Consider the following 20564-nt stretch of genomic DNA (forward strand, 5'->3'; position numbering starts at 1 on the left):
CTGGCTGGAATTAAATACAAAAATGTTAAAATAAGTGTAAAAAAAAATAATTATATACTTAGATCATATATATATGATCTAAGTATATATATATATATATATATATACACATATACATACACACACATAAACTGTCGGTGTATTTTAATATTTATATATATATATATATATATATATATATATTAATATCAAATTACACGTAGACTCATACTGATTAAATATATATATAATTATTGTTATATATACCGGTATATAATATAAAATAAAAATATGTAAATACGTAAAAAAATAATTAAATATAAATTATTAAAAAATATATAGATGTGTTTTATTTCGTTCTAACTGTATTGTGATATTAATATATATATGTATATCAAAATACACGTAGAACGTAATAATATATATATATATACATAAATATATACGTATATATCACTATATATATACCTATATATAAATACAAATATTAAAAAAAATATATATATATATATATAAATACGTATATATACACACATATGTGTGTATATATATATATATATATATATATATATATATATATATACATATATTAATTCTACACATATATTTATGTAATATTTTTACATAATTAGGTATCCTAATTAATTACAATTAGCGGGACCTGCCTGACAACCCATGCCGAAAGTATAGGGAATTTAATTTGCTAGCACTATATTTAACCCTATAACTTTCCAAGACACCATAAAACCTGTACATGGGGGGGTACTGTTTTACTCGGGAGACTTCGCTGAACACAAATATTAGTGTTTCAAAACAGTAAAATGTATTACAACGATGATATCGCCAGTAAAAGTGACGTTTTTTGCATTTTTCACGCACAAACAGCACTTACACGGACGATATTATTGCTGCAATACTTTTTACTGTTTTGAAACACAAATGTTTGCGTTCAGCGAAGTCTCCCGAGTACAACAGTACCCCTCATGTACAGGTTTTATGGTGTTTTCAAAAGTTACAGCATCAAATATAAGGCTTGTGTTTCATTTTTTTCACATTAAAATTCGCCAGATTGCTTACGTTCCCTTTGTGACCCTATGGTAGCCCAAGAATGAAAATTACCCCTATGATGGAATACCATTTGCAATAGTAGGCAACCCAAGGTATTGCAAAGGGGGTATGTCCAGTCTTTTTTTTGTAGCCACTTAGTCACAAACACTGGCGTTTTTTGCATTTTTCACACACAAAGAAATACTAACGCTAACTTTGGCCAGTGTTTGTGACCAAATGGCTACTAAAAAAGACTAGACATACCCCATTTGCAATACCTTGGGTTGTCTACTATTGCAAATGGTATGCCATAATGGGTGTAAATTTATTTCCTGGGCTACTATACAGTCTCAAAGGCAACGTAACCAATCTGACGAATTTCAATTTCAAATGTAACACGCTATATTTGACCCTGTAAGTTCCCAAAACACCATAAAACCTGTACATAGGGGGTACTGTTTTACACGTGAGACTTTGCTGAATACAAATGTGTATTTTATTGCAGTAAAAGCAAACAGTATTATGACATTGACAGTTAAAATGTCATGTAGAACTAAAAAAAAAAAAAACATTTCTTATTTTCTCCCATTTTTTTCATATTAAATTATATTTTATAGCTAAATATTTGATATTAAATGAAAGCCCTGTTTCCCCTGAATAAAATGATATATAATAAGGGGGGGTGCATTTAATATGAAAGAGGTGAATTACGGTTGGACAGACATATAGCGCAAATGCCAGGTTTTGTTCTGTTCACAACTTGTACATTTGGCTCAGTCCTTGAGGGGTTAATGGCAGAGAATTGAGCAGTGAGACTGCAGGAGCATGATTTGTACAGCAACACTGCTTCATTAAGCTAAAGTTGTTCTTATCCCTAAAGTGTACCTTTAAACAATTATCAGAATAATCCCTGAGGTAAATGTCTTCAGTTTGGAAACAATCATATTTGTTATATTTATTTTTTCAGTTCACCTGAAACCAAATCTAGTGCTTTTCAAATAATGTATTCAAACCAAAGTGTCCAATATTTGTTTCTGAAACCTATTTTGCCTTTTGTAAAATACCATCTTGGTTCATTCTTTATATTTTTTATGGAAGTAGTTGAGTAGTTCAAAACAATTTTACGTTTTTTATTTTCTTTTTCAATGGCTAAAATATGGAGGATGCCTAAAAAAACTGTAATTGCTATTGTGTGTTACATTTGTCTCTTTGCACTGTATGCTATGGTTGATACTAAATATCTGGGTGGATAGATAATTATTAATATAGAGACAGTGTCTCTGAGGTAGACAACAAGAGTTGTGTTTTTTTTTTTTTTTTTTACCTCTCCCCTATTATTGCCATGAAAACAAGTGTGTTGTTTGCTCTACCTGCATTGATATTGGCCTGTGTGGTGTTCACACAATTAAGATTCATTGTCAGTTATTTAATACAAATTAGTTTATCTTCTTCCCACATTTTGCCAGCCTTTCCTTTCCCTAGACCAGTAAAGATTTGTGTTTGGCTTTGTTTGTAATGACCACTGCACGTCCAAAACAAAATGGAGAGAGGTAAATTTATGTTAATATCATCCGTGGTAAATACAATGCCATTAGCTTCCCTCAGCTGCAGTTTGGCAGCAGCTCCACTACGCTTACAATGGTATTCCACATGAAATCGTACTTAATGTTCCAGGACTGGAATTCCACAAACTGTTTCAATTATTTTCTGTTGTTGCAATCTTTTTAGCGTTGTTTCTCATACTTTTGTGTAGGAGCTGTTTTCACAAGAATTTACCTATTCACTGTGAAAATTGGTCACACACACAACATAAACTTTCATTACAGAAATAGACAAATGTATTTAAACTGTAAGTGAAGGAGGGGGGGAGGCAGAGGGATCGGTAGTGCCAGGAATACAGTTTTGTATTACTGCCACTACAGTATCCCTTTAACCCCTTAAGGACACATGACATGTGTGACTTGTCATGATCCTTAAGGGGTTAATGGATACTCATTTCAAGGTTTGTTTGAAGTATGGTTTTGTAATTCTATAGCGATCTCCATTACACTTTATGGAAATTTTGTTCTGTTATCATTACTCACAACCACGTATTATTTAATGACTTGACTTTTACTAGGCAATATGGTTATTTTCATAAAGCTAACCATGATAAACTTTCATTGTGGTTTTGAAAAACAACATAACATTTACCGTAATTGCCAAACGTGGTACCATAACTTCCAGTTTCCTTGTTTGAGTGGGTTAAATTGCAATTTGTTGATGGTGCAAATTAAGTTGTGTGTCAGTTTATTTTAATTAAAAAATTTTATAGTTTGAGTTCAGAATGCTGTAACGAACATTTGCAAAGTCTGTTTTCATTTATAAATGTAGCTATGGGTGCCTAGAAAGATACATGTTTCTTCTTGTGGCAGGGTGTGTTCACCATTACCTCATTTGGAGAGTCAGAGTTCATGGTTTAAAGCTCACTAATGGGGGGCAATATTTATTTTTGTTTATAACGGCAGATAAGTACTACATGGGGCCTGGCCAGTTATATCACGACTTACAGAACCTGCTCCATGATTTGGATGTGGTCAGCCAAATTTCACAACTAGTCACACAGCTGAAAGGAAACTACCAGGTAACAATTTTGAAACATTTAAGCATATCCAAATTATTGAAATTGTTTGATTCCACATGTTTGTAATAGATTTTTATGATTTGCATTTACCATTTTTTAATGTAATTGAATCCATGCACCTTAAAGAATTACTATAAGCACCATGACCACATCAGTGATTTGACGTGGTCATGGTGCCTGGAGTCTAAGTGGAGTGTTTTGCTCTGAAACATCGCACATACACCTTCAGCAACTAAGCTGTTAATCTCTGTAACTTCACCTCCTATAGTGGGATAAGCCAGACAAGAGCAAAGTTCTACACTGGCTAATGTCAGTTCTGCTCAAAATTGGCATGTGACGGCAGCATGTACCCTGTACTGGTGGCAGACAGCCAATAGTGACATGCCCCACCTTCCTGCTGCCACCCCTTTCCTTCCCTCAGTTCATCTACCCTGACCTTTTTCCCATTCCAGCGAGAAGGAGATGTTCACTAAAGGACCACTCTAGTGCCAGGAAAACATACTCGTTTTCCTGGCACTATAGTGCCCTGAGGGTGCCCCCACCCTCAGGGTCCCCCTCCGGCCCGGCTCTGGAAAGGGGAAAAGGGGTAAAACTTACCCTTTTCCAGCGCTGGGCGGGGAGATCTCTGCCTCCGATCCTCCTCCGTTCCGCCCCGTCGGCTGAATGCGCACGCGCGGCAAGAGCTGCGCGCGCATTCAGCCGGTCGCATAGGAAAGCATTTACAATGCTTTCCTATGGACGATTGCGTGCTCTCACTGTGATTTTCACAGTGAGAATCACGCAAGCACCTCTAGCGGCTGTCAATGACACAGCCACTAGAGGATTTGGGGGAAGGCTTAACCCATTCATAAACATAGCAGTTTCTCTGAAACTGCTATGTTTATAAAAACATGGGTTAACCCTAGCAGGACCTGGCACCCAGACCACTTCATTAAGCTGAAGTGGTCTGGGTGCCTAGAGTGGTCCTTAAGGAGAATTTGGTTGATGGGAGACTTAAATGGACACTATAGGCACCATCTTATTGAAGTGGTCTGGGAGCAGTGTCCCTGACCCCCTTAGTCCTGCAATGTAAAACCTTTTTTTTGAGAAACTGAAATGTTTACTTTCAGTAAGATGACATCAGAGGAGGTGGACCGCAACTCATCAAGTAAGTGAACAACCCTTTACAATGTGGGGAGGGGAGCCTGGGGGCTGAGAAAAACAATAGTATTAGGAATACATTTTTGCATTTCTAAGTGTTCCTTTAATGATAGAATAAAGATACGTTTTAGTGTATTCTTTTCTTTCTTTTTTTGCCATTTTGTTTGGGGATGGACCACTTCAGAAAGGCTTACTGTAACCAAAACCAGTGTTTCATGAAAATGTTTTTAAGGTACACATTAAGTCTAATCATTCTTTGTTTTGTATTGTGCCTCTCAATATGTGCTGCATACATTTAAATGTATTTTCTTCTTGTTGAAGCACAGAATTAAAATGGATTGAGATGTGCGTTCACTGAATATATAGCTATTTTCTACAATACAAAGAAAGGGAGAAATATTATCAAGGGACTGAAGCATGTGTAACTTTTGCAGTGCCATGGCAACCGGATGCGCAAGCCTTAATTCCACACAATAGTGAATCACGATTTCTCACTGAAGTAGAAAAACAATTATAGTCTTAGACCTCTTCTTCTAATAATTGAGACGAGTGGAAATGATGTTCCTATCCAGCTCAAATACAGATTCTAACAAGAAGAATTGCTTAAAGGGACACTGTAGCATTAGGAATACAAATGTATATTTCATAGAAAAGCATAGGGAGGCTTGTGCGCATGTGTAGCAAAACGCTATGCCAATCAGATGGTGTCCGAGTTTTACTCCACTATTTCAGTGGCACAGCCGCTAAAGGCATTTAATCCTGGAATGAAAACATTACTGTTTGCAGCTGCAGGTTTAAAATGGGAGTGGAGGAGGGGGGAGGTGGTGCTTATACTGTTCCTTTAAGAAGGACAACACTCTTGAATGTGTTACTTAATGAATCCAAACTAGTTTGTGATTAGGTTTTTTTAAAATTATGAGTGTTTTGCTAATCTTCAATTAATTTTAAAGCTAATTAGCCACTACCTGAGTAATGATCTCACCATGCTTAAAGTGGCTGTGTGATAACTCCTAATTTATATTTCAAATGTTGACACCACAGGGCAATAAGGTGTAATTAGAAATATATCTTAATTTGTTTTTCATGCCTTTCTGATGTTTGTATCACAGTACATTAAGGTAATTGTGCAGTCAGCTTAGGACATGCAAGTTCAACGAGAAATGTAATTCTAGTAATAAAATCATTATAAACCACATAATCTTCTACCCATGATAAAGTTCCATTTCACAGTTCTTGGCTGTATTTAAAATGGTGTTGATGTTGATTATATACACTTTTTGTGCTATGTTCCCTTCAGTTTAAATATATACATAAAGTATATAGGAAGATGCTTTTGCAGCTTAAGTAAATGAAATGGCTATTATAAGCACTATTATCACTTCAGTGTTTTGAAGTGGTCAATGTGCAAGCAGTCTGTGCAGGAATGCATCAAAATAATTAAATAACTGTAGGTAGGAAGTAGTCATGGTGTATCCTGCAGTACAGAAACTGAAAGCTGCAGGTCAGTACTTTTTTGAATTGCCCATGTCTGTATGAGCTACATTTTCTGGAAAGAATGGTTGATGTGCTAGCTGTAATTCCACATCCTATTCAGTACTCTACCTTTCTCCTGTTCTCACTAGTGATTTACTTCTTTCCTCCCTAAGGGTTACCAGATAGCCATGTTTCTGGAACAATCACATATAAATGTTTTAGTAGATTTCATTAATATCTATCAAAATGCTACCAGTGTATTCTAAGAACAATAATATTACACCGCTTGTGCCCAATAATGTCTCTCTTCTCTTCTACCTGAGGAATGTTAGAGCCATCATATTTACTGGACATATAAAATATACATATTTATGATGGATGTATACATATTCTCTACATTTTCCCTGAGTTCTGAAAAGAAATACAAGGCTTATTGATTATTTCCAGTTCTGTGACATCTCCCAAACATGAGAGGCACCACAACATGCATTTGATTTTTTTGTTTTTTTGTATCATATTATTCCTTTTCCATTTATTTTTCTCCACATGCAAGTAGGCTTAGTTTTTATACAATGATATCACCCCCTGAGCCATGGACAGTTTTATTTTGTTTTGACGGGTACAACATGAATATGAGACCGAAACCTGTCAACTTAAATACTGAAGTTGTGTTGGAGCCTGGAGTTATTCTTTAAAAGGTTGCTCCAAGCACTGTGGTCACTTTGGTGATTTTAAGTGGTCATGGTGCCTGGAGCCTGCAGGTGCAGAGATTAACTATGAAACCCTTAACCCCTTTGCTGCTGGAGGTGTAACTCCACCTCCTACAGTTTTAGCAGATCAACATTAGCCAAGTCGGAATAAGAGGTCTGGGTTGGCTAATGTCAATTCTTCGCATATTTCAATGAACAGAGGGACATTTATTGCTTGTGAGCAATCCGCTAATGCTCTCAGTCCATCAATGGGCCGTGGGATTGGCATCTGGCTTTTACAGCACTGACCCAAAGCATTGCCCCAGATAAGAGAGCAAAAAGTTTTAAAAAAAAATGTATTCACCCCATTAGTGAGGAATGGCATCTGGGTACTCCTACCATCATAGAAGTAACCCTTTAGTCAATTTATATATTATTTTACATTTCTATATTCCTTTTTATGAGATTCTATAAGTAGGAAGCAACAAGAGTATATGACAATCATATTAAAGATCTGACTAAATGTGTTTTGGCATACAACACATGGGACTATATTTAGTGGTGTATATTACGTAAATAAAATGTTCCTTCTTAGGTTTCGGACTGATGTGTGAAGACCGTAAAGTACAAGCAGAGCAGAATGCCCTGCACCTATGTTAAATAAAATGTTTGAATTTGTTTCTGTAATATTTGCTATGGTTGCATGTTTTTCAAGGTGTGGCAGGTAAAACACCTAATATAGCAGAATTTTGCATAATGTAGAATTTGTTTCTCATATAGAATTTGAACCCTGCAGTTGCGCAGGACTGGTCTTCCGGCTTACAAAGGTTGATCTTAAAGAAAGAAAATGAAATCCGGGCTGCGGATCGCTGCAGAATTCAACTCCAGCTACCTGGCAAACAGGACAAGTAAGTGGTATTTCTTTTTTACACTCACAATTCTACAGTCCTAAACAATAACAGTCATCGGAACACTATAACAACCTGTATAAAGAGTTCAAAAACAATCAATATATTGATTTAGCAGGTTTGCAAGCATACAGTGCATTCAGAAAATATTTAGACCACTTTTTTTAATTTTGCAGCCTCATGCTACAATTGTTTACATTTTTATACCACATCAATCCATTCTTAACATCCCATAATTACAAATCAAAAAACATATTTTTGAAAACTTTGCAAAGGCATTAAAAAGTAAATCCCTTTGCTGATATCTGCACTGCTATTAGGAGAGGGAATCCTTTAGGGTGAAGGGTAGAGGTAGGGTTCAAGTTAGGTGTAGGATTAAGGTTAGGTATAAGATTAGTGTATTTTAGTTAGTTAGTGAGTTATTTTTATTTTTTGTCAATCTGTTTTGTTTTTGTTTTTTTATTGAGATAAGTTATGCAGTATAACAGAAAGGCATGTATTAAAGCATAAGCAGAGATAATTGCCCAAAGTGTCATCATACATCATATACCTCATTTTTATATAGTAGAACACTGGAGAAATAATTATAACATCAGCCAAGAATCTGCTAAAATAGAAATAGAAAACATCTACGTAGCCACCTTCACTCTATTATAGAAAGGGTTGGGCCTAATAAATATAATAAAATGGAAAACGTAGTCAAAAGTCTTCTTTTTCTTCAATCTCCTTTTCTTCAGTTACATAAAAGGCCAAATAAAAATCTATTCATTACCAACACAGCTATTAAAAATGTAAAAAAAAATATATATATATAATGCACAAAACAATAATCCATCTTAACCCATGGAGGACTGCATAGAATTAGGTTGCAAGGTGCGAAAAGCCCTTATGAGACCTTTCACACACTATGCAAGCTCAATTGGATCACTGGATCTGATTGGTTAGCTACAAGGCATCTCCACCTCTCTTTTAATATTTTTCAAGTAGTCCCCACCCACTGCTAATGTTGATCCCCAATAGGCATTTAAAAATAAAAAATAGTAATGTGGTGGCTGGCTAGCAAGCAAATTGAAGTGGTCTGGGTGCATAGTCCCAGCTATCTTAACCCTGAACAGGAAACTGCAATAATTACCTGCTAGGGTTAACTTAACCTCTAGTGGCTTCTTTTAGTAGCCTAACGTTGGACATTGAATGATGAAGTATATGTCTTGCATGGCTGTGGTCCAAATGGAGTACAACGAAAACATGTGTAAACATTTTGGTAGTTTATTTTCAGTAATATTTTCAGTAATATTTTATGCTGCACTCATCACATTAAGTGCACATATATAATTGATTTTGGTAAACAGAATACCTCTAAGTATGTTTGTTTTAATGTGATATTATTATTATTATTATTATTACTATTATTATTATTATTATTCCATATTATTCAACTGAACTTTCTTTTGGGTGTACTAAGCGCACTTAAAGTGTTTTTTTTTTTTTCTTTTTCAGTGTACATTCCTTTATTTGAAAATGATAAATATATTTCGAGAATTGTAGCTTATTTAGGGTATAATAATATCTTTAATATTTTTTTTTTACTCCCCCCTCCCCCATACATTTTAGGTCTGGTCGTCCCACTTTCTTTACGGCAGTGTTTAATACATTTACACCTGCTGCGAAGCAATCTTGGATCAATAACTTACAGATGGCTAAGCTGGCTCTAGGTAAGAATTGGGACTCAATGGGAAATTGCAAACACAATTTTGAGAGTTTAAAGTGTGAAACATAAAAGTGACTGTTCAAATGTAATGTAACTTATTTTTTTGTGAAACACATTCATGATAATGCAGAAACCATTTAACAATCAGAGGGGCAGATTGCACACCTAAGGTATGGACAGGTAAGCAAGGCATTGACCATGATGGCTTCATAGCCTGGAGTGAACCACGCAATGAATGCGCTGTTTTGTAGAGATACCCGACACAGGCAAATATTATTATTTCTAATACTAACCTGCAATACAAACTATAAAATGCCATTGTATTTGGTTTGGGAAGATGTATTGTCAGATGAAGTACATGATTCTCCTAGATACTACTTTACTTCATACTGATTGGTGATCAACCAGCATTTCATGACAGCATTTCAAGCGGGATGATGTTTTACCCAGAAACCTCTGGCAAGCTGTCAAGAGCAAAAGAAATGGAAAGAAAAAATCTATTTTTGCATCCGTTTATTCAATCATATACAACAAATGATGGAACAAAAATACATACTAATGTAACGTCCTATTAACTAATGAACCTTGCAATAATGTCTTTAATGTCTATCCGTACTTAAATAACGAGTTAATAAATAAATCACATTTTATTTAATGCACTATTTATTAATAGCTCATATATCATACACATTAAGAAAATAATGCAAAATTTCTGGCCTCTTGGTAGGTGTCCATCAGCATTTGCAGCAATCCTATGGTGATTATCTGTTATTTTTGCCACAATGCCTGAAATCACTTTATCTAATGCCCTGAAAGAGTTTAAAACATACAGTGCATCAACTATTCTGAATCTGTGATCCTCGACATTTCCATCTTCATCAATAGGGCAGAACTGACCCAGCATAACTCTTCTTTCCAGTGGTCAGGCTCATCTAAAAAATATCCAGCGGTTTTGCTAACTTGGGATCTTTCTTATTTTCTACTAATTTTCAAATTATCCTGATCAAATTTCATCAGAATCTTTTTGCTTGAGACTTGGCACACCTCTCTTGGTTGGGCAGAGTGGTGTGATTAAAATTAACCTTCTGCCACTTTCACTGCCTCTTCTAAGCATCTAAATTTCATGGCATGATTAAGAAACAACCACATCTTTACATTCATTGTCTCTTTCCTGCAATTCCCCCAACTCACTTGAAATTTAACCTCTTTTGGAAATGTGTGCTCAAAACCAGACGCATTAGCACATGGGGTTTCTTTCCTTTATACTAGACTCCAAATGCATTGAAGTTCACTCATACCCAAATTTTTGGGGAAAGGGGTGGAAGCTATAGGAATGTCTTTCACCTCTGAACAATGGCAGATGATTTGTAAACTGACTCATCACTACACAATAGCCAGCAGATTTCAAGGATCATCTTACAAATCCCCTTTGTTGTGGTATTAAACCATACACACTTTACATGCCATTAATCCAATGGTGGATAATCTGTGGTGTTGTTGACACATAGTATAGGGTATTTTTTCCATTTATGATGGTACTGTCCCTTGAAACATCAGCTCTGGGCAAAAGATCCTTAATATCCCAAAATATCCTAAAATATGATATATAAAAAAATGCATTTGTCTGTCCAACAGTAACTATTAGAAAGTATTTTGGTTACTAATATTTTATAATGATCATTATTTTCCTCAGGAGAAGAGAACCAGCAGGGTTGGTTCTGTGTTGAAGATGAAGGAAATCAGATCAAAAAAGAGAAACATCCTTTGCTTGTTAAACACATACCAGTTATAATGTCAAAACAACAAGAATTTAAGGTGAGCTTCAGTATATGATGGATGAATGGATGAATGGATGATGGATCGATAGATACATATAGAGATAGTTGGTCTTTTGTGCAGTAATATGTAATCTAAAACATTATTCAATGCTAGATGCTAATTCCAGCAGGGTGTAGGGTTTTCATGTTTCTACAGCCGCAAAGTACAAAATAACTATATTAGCTAACTAAATAAAGTAAATCACTGTTGCTAAATCATATGTGGCAAGTTTTAATTTTGTGTGGGATATAAACATCTTGATTGGATTCTGATTCCAGGCACCCATCTGGCCTTCTCAGTAAGTGTATAGCATACCAGACATGTCGCATAGCCTAAGATACTATTACACATATTTTTAACTTGCTATAACGTGTCGGCTTATTTAAAGAAGGATGACTGATGGCCCTGCAGGTTAATGATCGGATTAAGTGTATTTCTAGTCTCAGGTGTGAGCGTGATGTTCTGTGACCCACTTAGCATTACCCTGATTTATTTCAGATTGAATGTGCCATCTATAATCCTGAACCTTATCTCTGTAGTGAAAATGATCCAGATACGTTATCCATGCATCATGGTTTTTTGTGGGTAAGTGAAAGTAAATATTTTAATGTTCAGGTGCATCTTTCTAGAACCAAAATAAATATTTAGGAATTACCTTATTTCAATGGAATGCATACTTTTTACAAGTTATCAGGGCTGCTATAAGACATTATGGGACTTCTTACACTGATTAAGGCCTAGGCACTCGGGTCCTGTCCCTGAGCCAGCTCACAGTAACCAAAACCACCCACAGGACCTGCGTCTGAGTCTGCCAACAGGAATGTAATGTGTGTATAGTGGATGCAGTGTGTGTGTGTTAACAGATCCTTTAATTAGCAATATGGATACCGCACTCTCCTGGATCCCAGGGTGCAACCGGGCCTGAGGTTTGCCAATCCTCCCAATGTGATTTGCAAAAAAGTAATGATGGTCCAGGCACTCAAGTTCAATCCAGTGTGCAGATTTATTGGAGCAGAATCAAAACAATGTTTTGCACCACAACAGGGCCTTTGTCAAGCTTGAAATGTTATTTTGTTTCTGCTCCAATAAATCTGCATTGACAAGTTTGACAAAGGCCCTGTTGTGGGCCGAAACGTTGTTTTGATCCTGCTCTAATAAATCTGCCCACTGGATTGAACTCGGGTGCCTGGACCATCATTACTTTTTTGCAAAACAGATCAGTCCTGCCTGTTGTGAAGTGGGAACTCCATGGATCGAATTTGTTGTTTCAGCACTTCCCACAGATTCTCAGTCTGATTAAGATCTGGGAAAATTGGAGGCTAAAGCAACACCTGGAACTCTTTGTCATGTTCCTCAAACTATTCCTGAACAATATTTGCAGTGTGGCAGGGTGCATTATCCTGCTGAAAGTTTTGATGCTCACTTCCTCATTGAAGGGACCTTTAGCAGTGGCCAGGGGTCATCATGAACAGCGACAAGCACAGCAAACAGCTATGCATTGTGTGTTCTCACACCTTTCTATAATGGCTAGTATTTTTTTTTCAGTAATTTGAGCTGCAGCAGTTCTTCTGTGTGATTAGACCACATGGGCTAGCCTTTGGTCCCCACAGTCATCAATAAGCCTTGGGTGCTCATGATCCTGATGCTGGTTCACCGGTTGTCCTTCCTTGCACCACTTTTGGTAGGTAGGAAGGAAGCGCTGTATACTGGAACACACCACAATACTTGCCTTTCTGGCCACCCAGTCGTCTAGCCATCACTATCGGGCCCTTGTAAAAGTCAATCTGATCTTTTCACTTGCCCAATTTTCTAACTTTCAACACATGAAATGATTTTTTTTTTTTTTTTTTTTTTTTTTTAATTCTTTATTTTTATTGTGCATAAGTGAACAAGTTGTCCTACATCGTCACGATAACGATTGCAAGAACATGCATAAAACATAATGAAACAGGTTACATACGGTATTAATCTTCATGAGTCATCGCTGGCTTCATTTTGCTGCTTCAGCACATTTGTATATTTAAAGGTATTACTGCTTATCTCGTATGAAATGGCGTTTATGCTAGGCATGGTTATAAGAAACAGAACAGAATAAAGAACGTCTTTTTACCTTAAAGACAGAGGCTAAGGTCAACACATGAAATTAAAGTGATTTTCTGATTGTTTACTTCCTGATTATTATATCTCACCCCTTGACAGGCGCTATTGTAATGATATAGTCAATGTTAATCACTTTAACTGTCAGTGGTTTTAATGTTGTGGCTGATCAGTGTAGTGGATGCAGTGTGTGTGTGGGTAGTGGATGCAGTGTGTGTTGGATACTGTGCAGAACCCTCAGACCTCTGGTAGAGAACCCGAGAGTATATACACACACACTCAGGCATTTAAAAAAAAAAAAAATTGTAGCTGTATTTGAAGTCCCCTGTCTCTTACATGTGGCCAGAAACGAGGACACAACATGTTACTGTTAAGGCTCCCAGCTTCTATCTCCACCGTATGTAAGCAGCCATTAAAAGTCTATCACATGAAAAAAAAATCATTGTATATTACACTTGCAAAATTAGCCCATATTGAGGACATTGGTTATTCTATTTGTGAGCACTTATCAAATAATAGCATTAAAGAGCAGACCAGAAAATGTTAAATTATTTTCTGTCCTTTATTCTGTTTTAATTTCCAGCTAACTAATCACTGTCATGATATCGCTGCACTATATGTTTATTTTTATTTACTCTTATCTTTATAACATTTGTAATCCAGAGCTCATTCATTGCTCTCTTTTGTCTTTTCTTCCCTCTAGATTGGCAGCTGCACTAATCAGATGGGTCAGATCTCCGTTGTTTCACTTCATAACCGTAGCCCCAAGGTGTTAGAGTGTTTCAATGTTGAATCTCGCATCCTTTGCATGGTCTATATCCCCGAGGAAGATAAACAGAAACAATTAAATGGTGTCCCAGATTCAGAATATGTGTCTTCTCGAGCTCCAGACGTTCCAACAATTTGCCTGGGCATGGAAGAAGGAAGGTAATATTATTTAAATTGATCTGTCTGTAGACAGAAGTGCATTTTGTGGCCAGTTGGAGATTATGGCATTGAACTACAGCACATAATGAATTCACTGTTTAAATGTTTTGTTTAACTACTTACCGTATATACTCGAGTATAAGCCGAGTTTTTCAGCACATTTTTTGTGCTGAAAAACCCCAACTCGGCTTATACTCGAGTCAGAGTCTGTATTATGGCAATTTGCATTGCCATAATACAGACTGGGGGGAGAGGGGGGCTGGCAGAGCTGTACTTACCTTTCCTGCAGCTCCTGTCAGCTCTCTCCTCCTCCGCGCCGTCCATTCAGCACCTCGGTCAGCTCCCAGTGTAAGTCTCGCGAGAGCACTTACACTGGGAGCTGACAGAGGGAGCTGCACAGACCGCGCGGAGGAGGAGGGAGCTGACAGGAGCTGCAGGAAAGGTAAGTACAGCTCTGCCAGCACCCCTCTCCCCCCACTGAACTACCAATGACACTGGACCACCAGGGAAGGAGCCCCCCTCCCTGGCCAGCTAGCAAGCAGGGAGGGGGGACGAAAAAATAAAAAGATAATAATAATTAAATAAATAATAATAATATAAAAAAAAATAAAAAAAAATAATAATTAATATATCAAATGCCCACCCCCACCAACACATACACAAACACACACTGCATCACACACTGCATCACACACTCACACTTCATTCATATACACACACTGCATCACACACTCACACTTCATTCATATACACACACTGCACTCACACACACTGCACTCACACACACACACTGCACTCACACACACACACTGCACTCACACACACACACTGCACTCACACACACACACTGCACTCACACACACACTGCACTCACACACACACTGCACTCACACACACACTGCACTCATACACACACACACTGCACTCATTATATACACACACTGGAAATAAATATTCAATTAATATATATACACACACACACTGCACTCATACACACACACACACTGCACTCATACACACACACACACACACACACACACACACTGCACTCATACACACACACACTGCACTCATACACACGCACTGCACTCATACGCGCACTGCACTCATACGCGCACTGCACTCATACACACACACACTGCACTCATACACACGCACTGCACTCATACGCACACACTGCACTCATACGCACACACTGCACTCATACGCACACACTGCACTCATACGCACACACTGCACTCATACGCACACACTGCACTCATACGCACACACTGCACTCATACGCACACACTGCATTCATACGCACACACTGCATTCATTATATACACACACTGTAAATAAATATTTAATTAATATAATTTTTTTAGGATCTAATTTTATTTAGAAATTTACCAGTAGCTGCTGCATTTCCCACACTAGTCTTATACTCGAGTCAATAAGTTTTCCCAGTTTTTTGGAGTAAAATTAGGGGCCTCGGCTTATATTCGGGTCGGCTTATACTCGAGTATATACGGTATATATTACACTTTTTTTTTTTTTTTTTTTTTTTTTTTTTTACAATATAGACTCTTCTGTGATTAAATAACCATTTTATTTAAATGCACATTCCATAATAAATAAGGCAGGTTATTAATATTCAGATAGCTCTTTTCGGTTGCTTGGTAACTCCTACATTGCTGCTCTGGAGGAATAAAAAAAAAAAATGCTTGGAACAGATTTCTGGCTTTTTTTGTACTCTAACATTTTTTTCACTTCTTAATATATACTACTGCGACTTAATCTGCCTTGTATTTAGTAAGTTAAAGTGCACTTTACTCCTATACCACCAAAACCATCTCTATGTATCTAGTCGGTAAAGGCCACTGCTTGTATGTGATTCATATAATTTCTCAGAACCTGAATAATGCGTTTATAGAACTATATATTAAGGCATAGTTTAACTATAATACTTTTAGTGGGTCTCTGGTCATAGATCCATGTTCATGTTATAAATTACTAGTTAAATAGTTATTGCTGATGACTGAATTAAGAGTATTTATGTAGTGCCAACATATTCCACAGCCCTTTACAAAAGACGTAATAAGGCTATTTAATTCTAACTAAACATGTTGACCATATGGTAGTATTGGGCAAAGTGGGCCGTTCCCAATCAAGTTTACCAGTACTGTAAGTGCCTAAACTTTAATCCATAAATAAAGAAAATAGAAATAGACATTTATTTTCATGTCTCTCATAACTTTTCTGTTCGGATTTTTACTGTAGCATATGTGTCTATAAAAGTAGCCAAGGCTCAAAGAAGGTTCGTCTGCAACATTTTTTCACTCCAGAAAAGTCAACTGTTATGAGTCTTGCAAGCATCTCAAGCTGTTTGTACGCTGGCCTTGTGAATGGAAATCTTGTCATCTACACCAAAGCTGAAGGTAGGTGTGAAACACTTTTCAAAATTATTGACCTAGCCAGTCAATCACTGTTTCCACAAATAGCACCCTAAATCTGCTTTATCTATGCACATGCTGTGGAATGTTTAGTGCCTTCTAGTCAAAGGAATGCTATAGTGTTAGGAGTAAAGATTTGCATTCATTTTAATTATAGTTTCCTGGTAGCCATTTAGGTGACTGGTCCCCACCTGCAGGGAATAAAAAGAGGTCTTTTACTTTACATTTTCTCCCTCGCAGTGCTGGTCTCCGTGGCTGGCCCTGCCGACTTGGCTCAGAACATCAAATGCAATGGGAGGCTAATGCACACGTGCGACAAAATGCCACGCTGTGCCAATCAAATGGTCTCTATAAGACCATCTGATTGAATCTGCTATTTCAGTGGAAGTGTCTCTAATGGTTGTCTAAGTTACAGTCACTAGAGGCTTTTAAACCCTCCAATGAAAATATTGCTGTTCTGCAGGTTTAAGGTTTGAAACAGGGGGACATGGCACAGAGACTACTTTATTGAGATAAAGTGGTGTATGTGCCTATAGTGTTCCTTTAAAAACTGAACCTTATTAGAAAACAAATTAAGGTTCTGCATATGAATATTTCTCAAGTGTTCAAGCCACAACTATTTCCTGGGGTTTCTGTATGTCTTGTGCAGACTAAACTTGCTTGCATCTAGGCCACTTTTTCACAGTGCCAGCGCTTCCTATAGGCCGATTAGGAGGCCACCTAGGGCGCTTCTTAAGGGGCGTGCAGGTAGCAGCTTTACCACGTGGGACTTATTATTTACTGCGTGCTGTAGGTGGCACCGTGCACTAGGGAGCACTTACATAGCTGCAGATTAGCACCCGGTGGCAGCAACCTCAGCCTGCAAAGATCACAGAGAGCTGCCCCATCACACATCTAACATGGCAGCAGCACAAGGGCGCATTGTTCGATTGCTCACGCCCCTTGCCCTGTACTCGAGGTCAAGTGAGCCGGAGGATAGCAAACTCGGAGCTGAGAGAGAGTAAAGACAGACAGAAGCATTCCAAAAGCCTAGGACACATGGAGAGCCAATATAAAAAGTAGGCAAGATGTGGACTTCATAGTGTGTGTTTTAAACAATGTGCGCTAGCCTGCTTTGGTCAATGTGTGTGCGTGTTTTGGTCTCTGTGTGTGCATGTTTTGGTCTCTATATGTGTGTGTGTCTTTGTCAGTCTGCATCAGTCAGTGTATGTGCTTGGGTAAATGTGTGTCTGCTTTGATCACTGTGTGTGTGTGTGCTTGGGTCAGTGTGTGTGTTTGGGTGTATGCGTGTCTGGGTCAGTGCGTGTGTTAGTCTGCATTAGTCAGTGTGTGTATGTGTGTGCGCTTGGGTCAGTGCGCGTGTGTGTGTCTACTTTATAAGTGTGTGTCAGTCTACGAGTGAGTGTATGTCTGCTTGAGTCAGTGTGTGTGTGTGTGTGTGCGTGCGCCACTCTGCAGGAGTCTGTAAAACTTTTGTATGCATTGGTCACTGATCATGACTGAGTTAGTGAGTGTCTGTGCATGCATGAGTGTGTATGTATCAGTGATTGCATTTGGGAAGAAGGGACCATTTTAAAGGACCACTATAGTGCCAGAAAAACAAACTCGTTTTCCTGGCACTATAGTATTAATATGGCCCCCCTCCCGCCGGGCTGAAGGGAGAGGAAGGGGTTAAATCACTTGCCTTTCTCCAGTTTAAGGTATTACACTTGGGGTATTTTGACTCTTTTCATGCAACCGTTTTACCACCAATATATGCCAAATAAAAAATATAAATAAATAATTTGTGATTTTTTTGACACACATAGCAATTTAAGAATACATGTATGATGAACGTTAAGGGTTACTGCCAAATAATACCCCAATATGTGTTCAGCAACATCTCCTGAGTACAGTGTCAGGTTCTCTGGTGACTAAAAGACCTTATTTGGAGGGTGTGCATTCCAGTTTTCCAACTTGGAATTTTCTCAGCTGTTCATCATGTACCCATGTCCTATTTGGGAAATTTTTGAAGCCGGCCAATGTAATTTACCCCCATCAAACCATATATTTTTGAAAAGTAGACACCCTAGGGTATTTCAAGTGGTGGTATTTTAACACTTTCCATGCACTAATTCTACCACCAGTCTTTTCTAAACTTTTAGGCAAAAAGATTGAATTCAATGTTTAAGCCATGTGGTTCTAATGTATGTAATAAACAAACCCATTTCACATCAGAGTAAATAGTTTCCTACAACGTTTTGTTGTTGTGACATTAGAAAATGGGGCCCTTTCCCCACACAGATTAGAATCTGAATTTGCATTTTTGGAACGACCTATTCATCCTCAGATATACTACATGGCAAATAATGAGCACATTGTACATTTTGGCAAGGAATGTGAAAATGATGATACAAAGGCAATGCTATCCATCTTTAAAGCATATTATTTTTTATGAATGGAAAAACCACTGGCTTTTGTCAAGTTTACTATGGAAAAAAAAAGTTATTTGAAATCACACAGAGAAATGTAACAATGTGTTGTGCTGGGGGAACTGTAAGTCTTTGTGATGTATACATTTATATATAGTGTAATTACCATGGGTGGGAGCAGAGACTGCTATGCAATTTCATCACTTATTAAAAAAAATCTAAAAAAAAAACTGCTTAGGGTTTTCAGTACCAGCAGCAATGAGAATCTCATCAGATTAACTTTTTAGCTGCAATAATGCCACTGTGATGCTAACATAGGAGGGAATATTTTTTACCTACCTACCATGCTAAATGCCATCTGTCATATAAGGGAATACAAATCAACTATGGATCTGTTCACAACGTCTGATTGTCAGTGAGCACCTTTACCACTGAATTATTAAATGGTGAAATGAAGTGAACCACAATAAGGAGTCACTGCCATTGTGTGTATAGCGAACTCCCATACATAGGGAAGGTAAAATATATATATATTTTTTAAACCTGTCGAACAGTGAGCACTGCATATCATGTATATAATGCATAAACAAGTTTTACATGAATTCTGTTACAATCTTTGCTTTCCTTTCTTTTGGGTTCCCTTAAACCAAATAATGATAACCACAGGTTATACAATAAGATGGATATGCTTGCTCATATCCTGCTCTTGAATAATGACTGCATCTTTAAAAATTTATGGATTTGGAAAGAGAGACATATGATTTATGTTATGGCAAATCTGTCATTACTTTGGTGATCAACTTTAATAGGAAAAGCTAGGGCTCCTGACTAAGCTTCAAATTGCAGTTGCATTCAACATCTTTCAGGACTTGCAGTCATTAACACATCACTGTGTTAATCCTTTCTTATTATAAGGTTACCAAGGTTTACAATATCAACCTTTTTAGTTTGCGATGGAGTTATAAGCAGTGATTTCATGTGGTTGGCCTTAAAGTGCTTTTTGTTTGGATTTTTTTTTTTTTTTTTCATTCTTTCAAAACATTGACCTATTTTCCCAGGATGGAATAGTCAGCCTGCGAGACACGAAAAGCTGATTGTGAAGCATTACACACTGGATGACTATACTAAATTAGCAGATGTGCTGGTACACAAATTCACGTATATACAATTTACGTTGTGTTTGTTTTATTTATGTGTTTAGCCTAATCAGTGAAAACATGTATTTTTGGAAACTATTCAACTCTTTCATATTTCTTTCAGATTTTAATGATATGTTATGTGTGTGCTTCAATGTTGCTTTCAGTGCAGT

At 37.3% G+C, this 20564-nt stretch overlaps 1 protein-coding gene across 3 annotated transcripts in view; it reads left to right on the forward strand.

Moving 5' to 3' along the window:
• Window positions 1-20564, forward strand: part of ARHGEF10 (Rho guanine nucleotide exchange factor 10) — a 174823-nt gene that overhangs the window by 93370 nt on the left and 60889 nt on the right. For all 3 annotated transcript variants that reach the window (XM_063442906.1, XM_063442909.1, XM_063442907.1), the window contains 7 exons: window positions 3534-3649; window positions 7732-7859; window positions 9471-9571; window positions 11261-11382; window positions 11884-11970; window positions 14186-14409; window positions 16672-16829. In XM_063442906.1, the coding sequence (XP_063298976.1) occupies window positions 3534-3649; window positions 7732-7859; window positions 9471-9571; window positions 11261-11382; window positions 11884-11970; window positions 14186-14409; window positions 16672-16829 (936 nt within the window). The remainder of the gene's footprint in view (window positions 1-3533; window positions 3650-7731; window positions 7860-9470; window positions 9572-11260; window positions 11383-11883; window positions 11971-14185; window positions 14410-16671; window positions 16830-20564) is intronic.

This window comes from Pelobates fuscus, chromosome 2 (assembly GCF_036172605.1).
Source record: "Pelobates fuscus isolate aPelFus1 chromosome 2, aPelFus1.pri, whole genome shotgun sequence".
Lineage (NCBI taxonomy): Eukaryota > Metazoa > Chordata > Amphibia > Anura > Pelobatidae > Pelobates > Pelobates fuscus.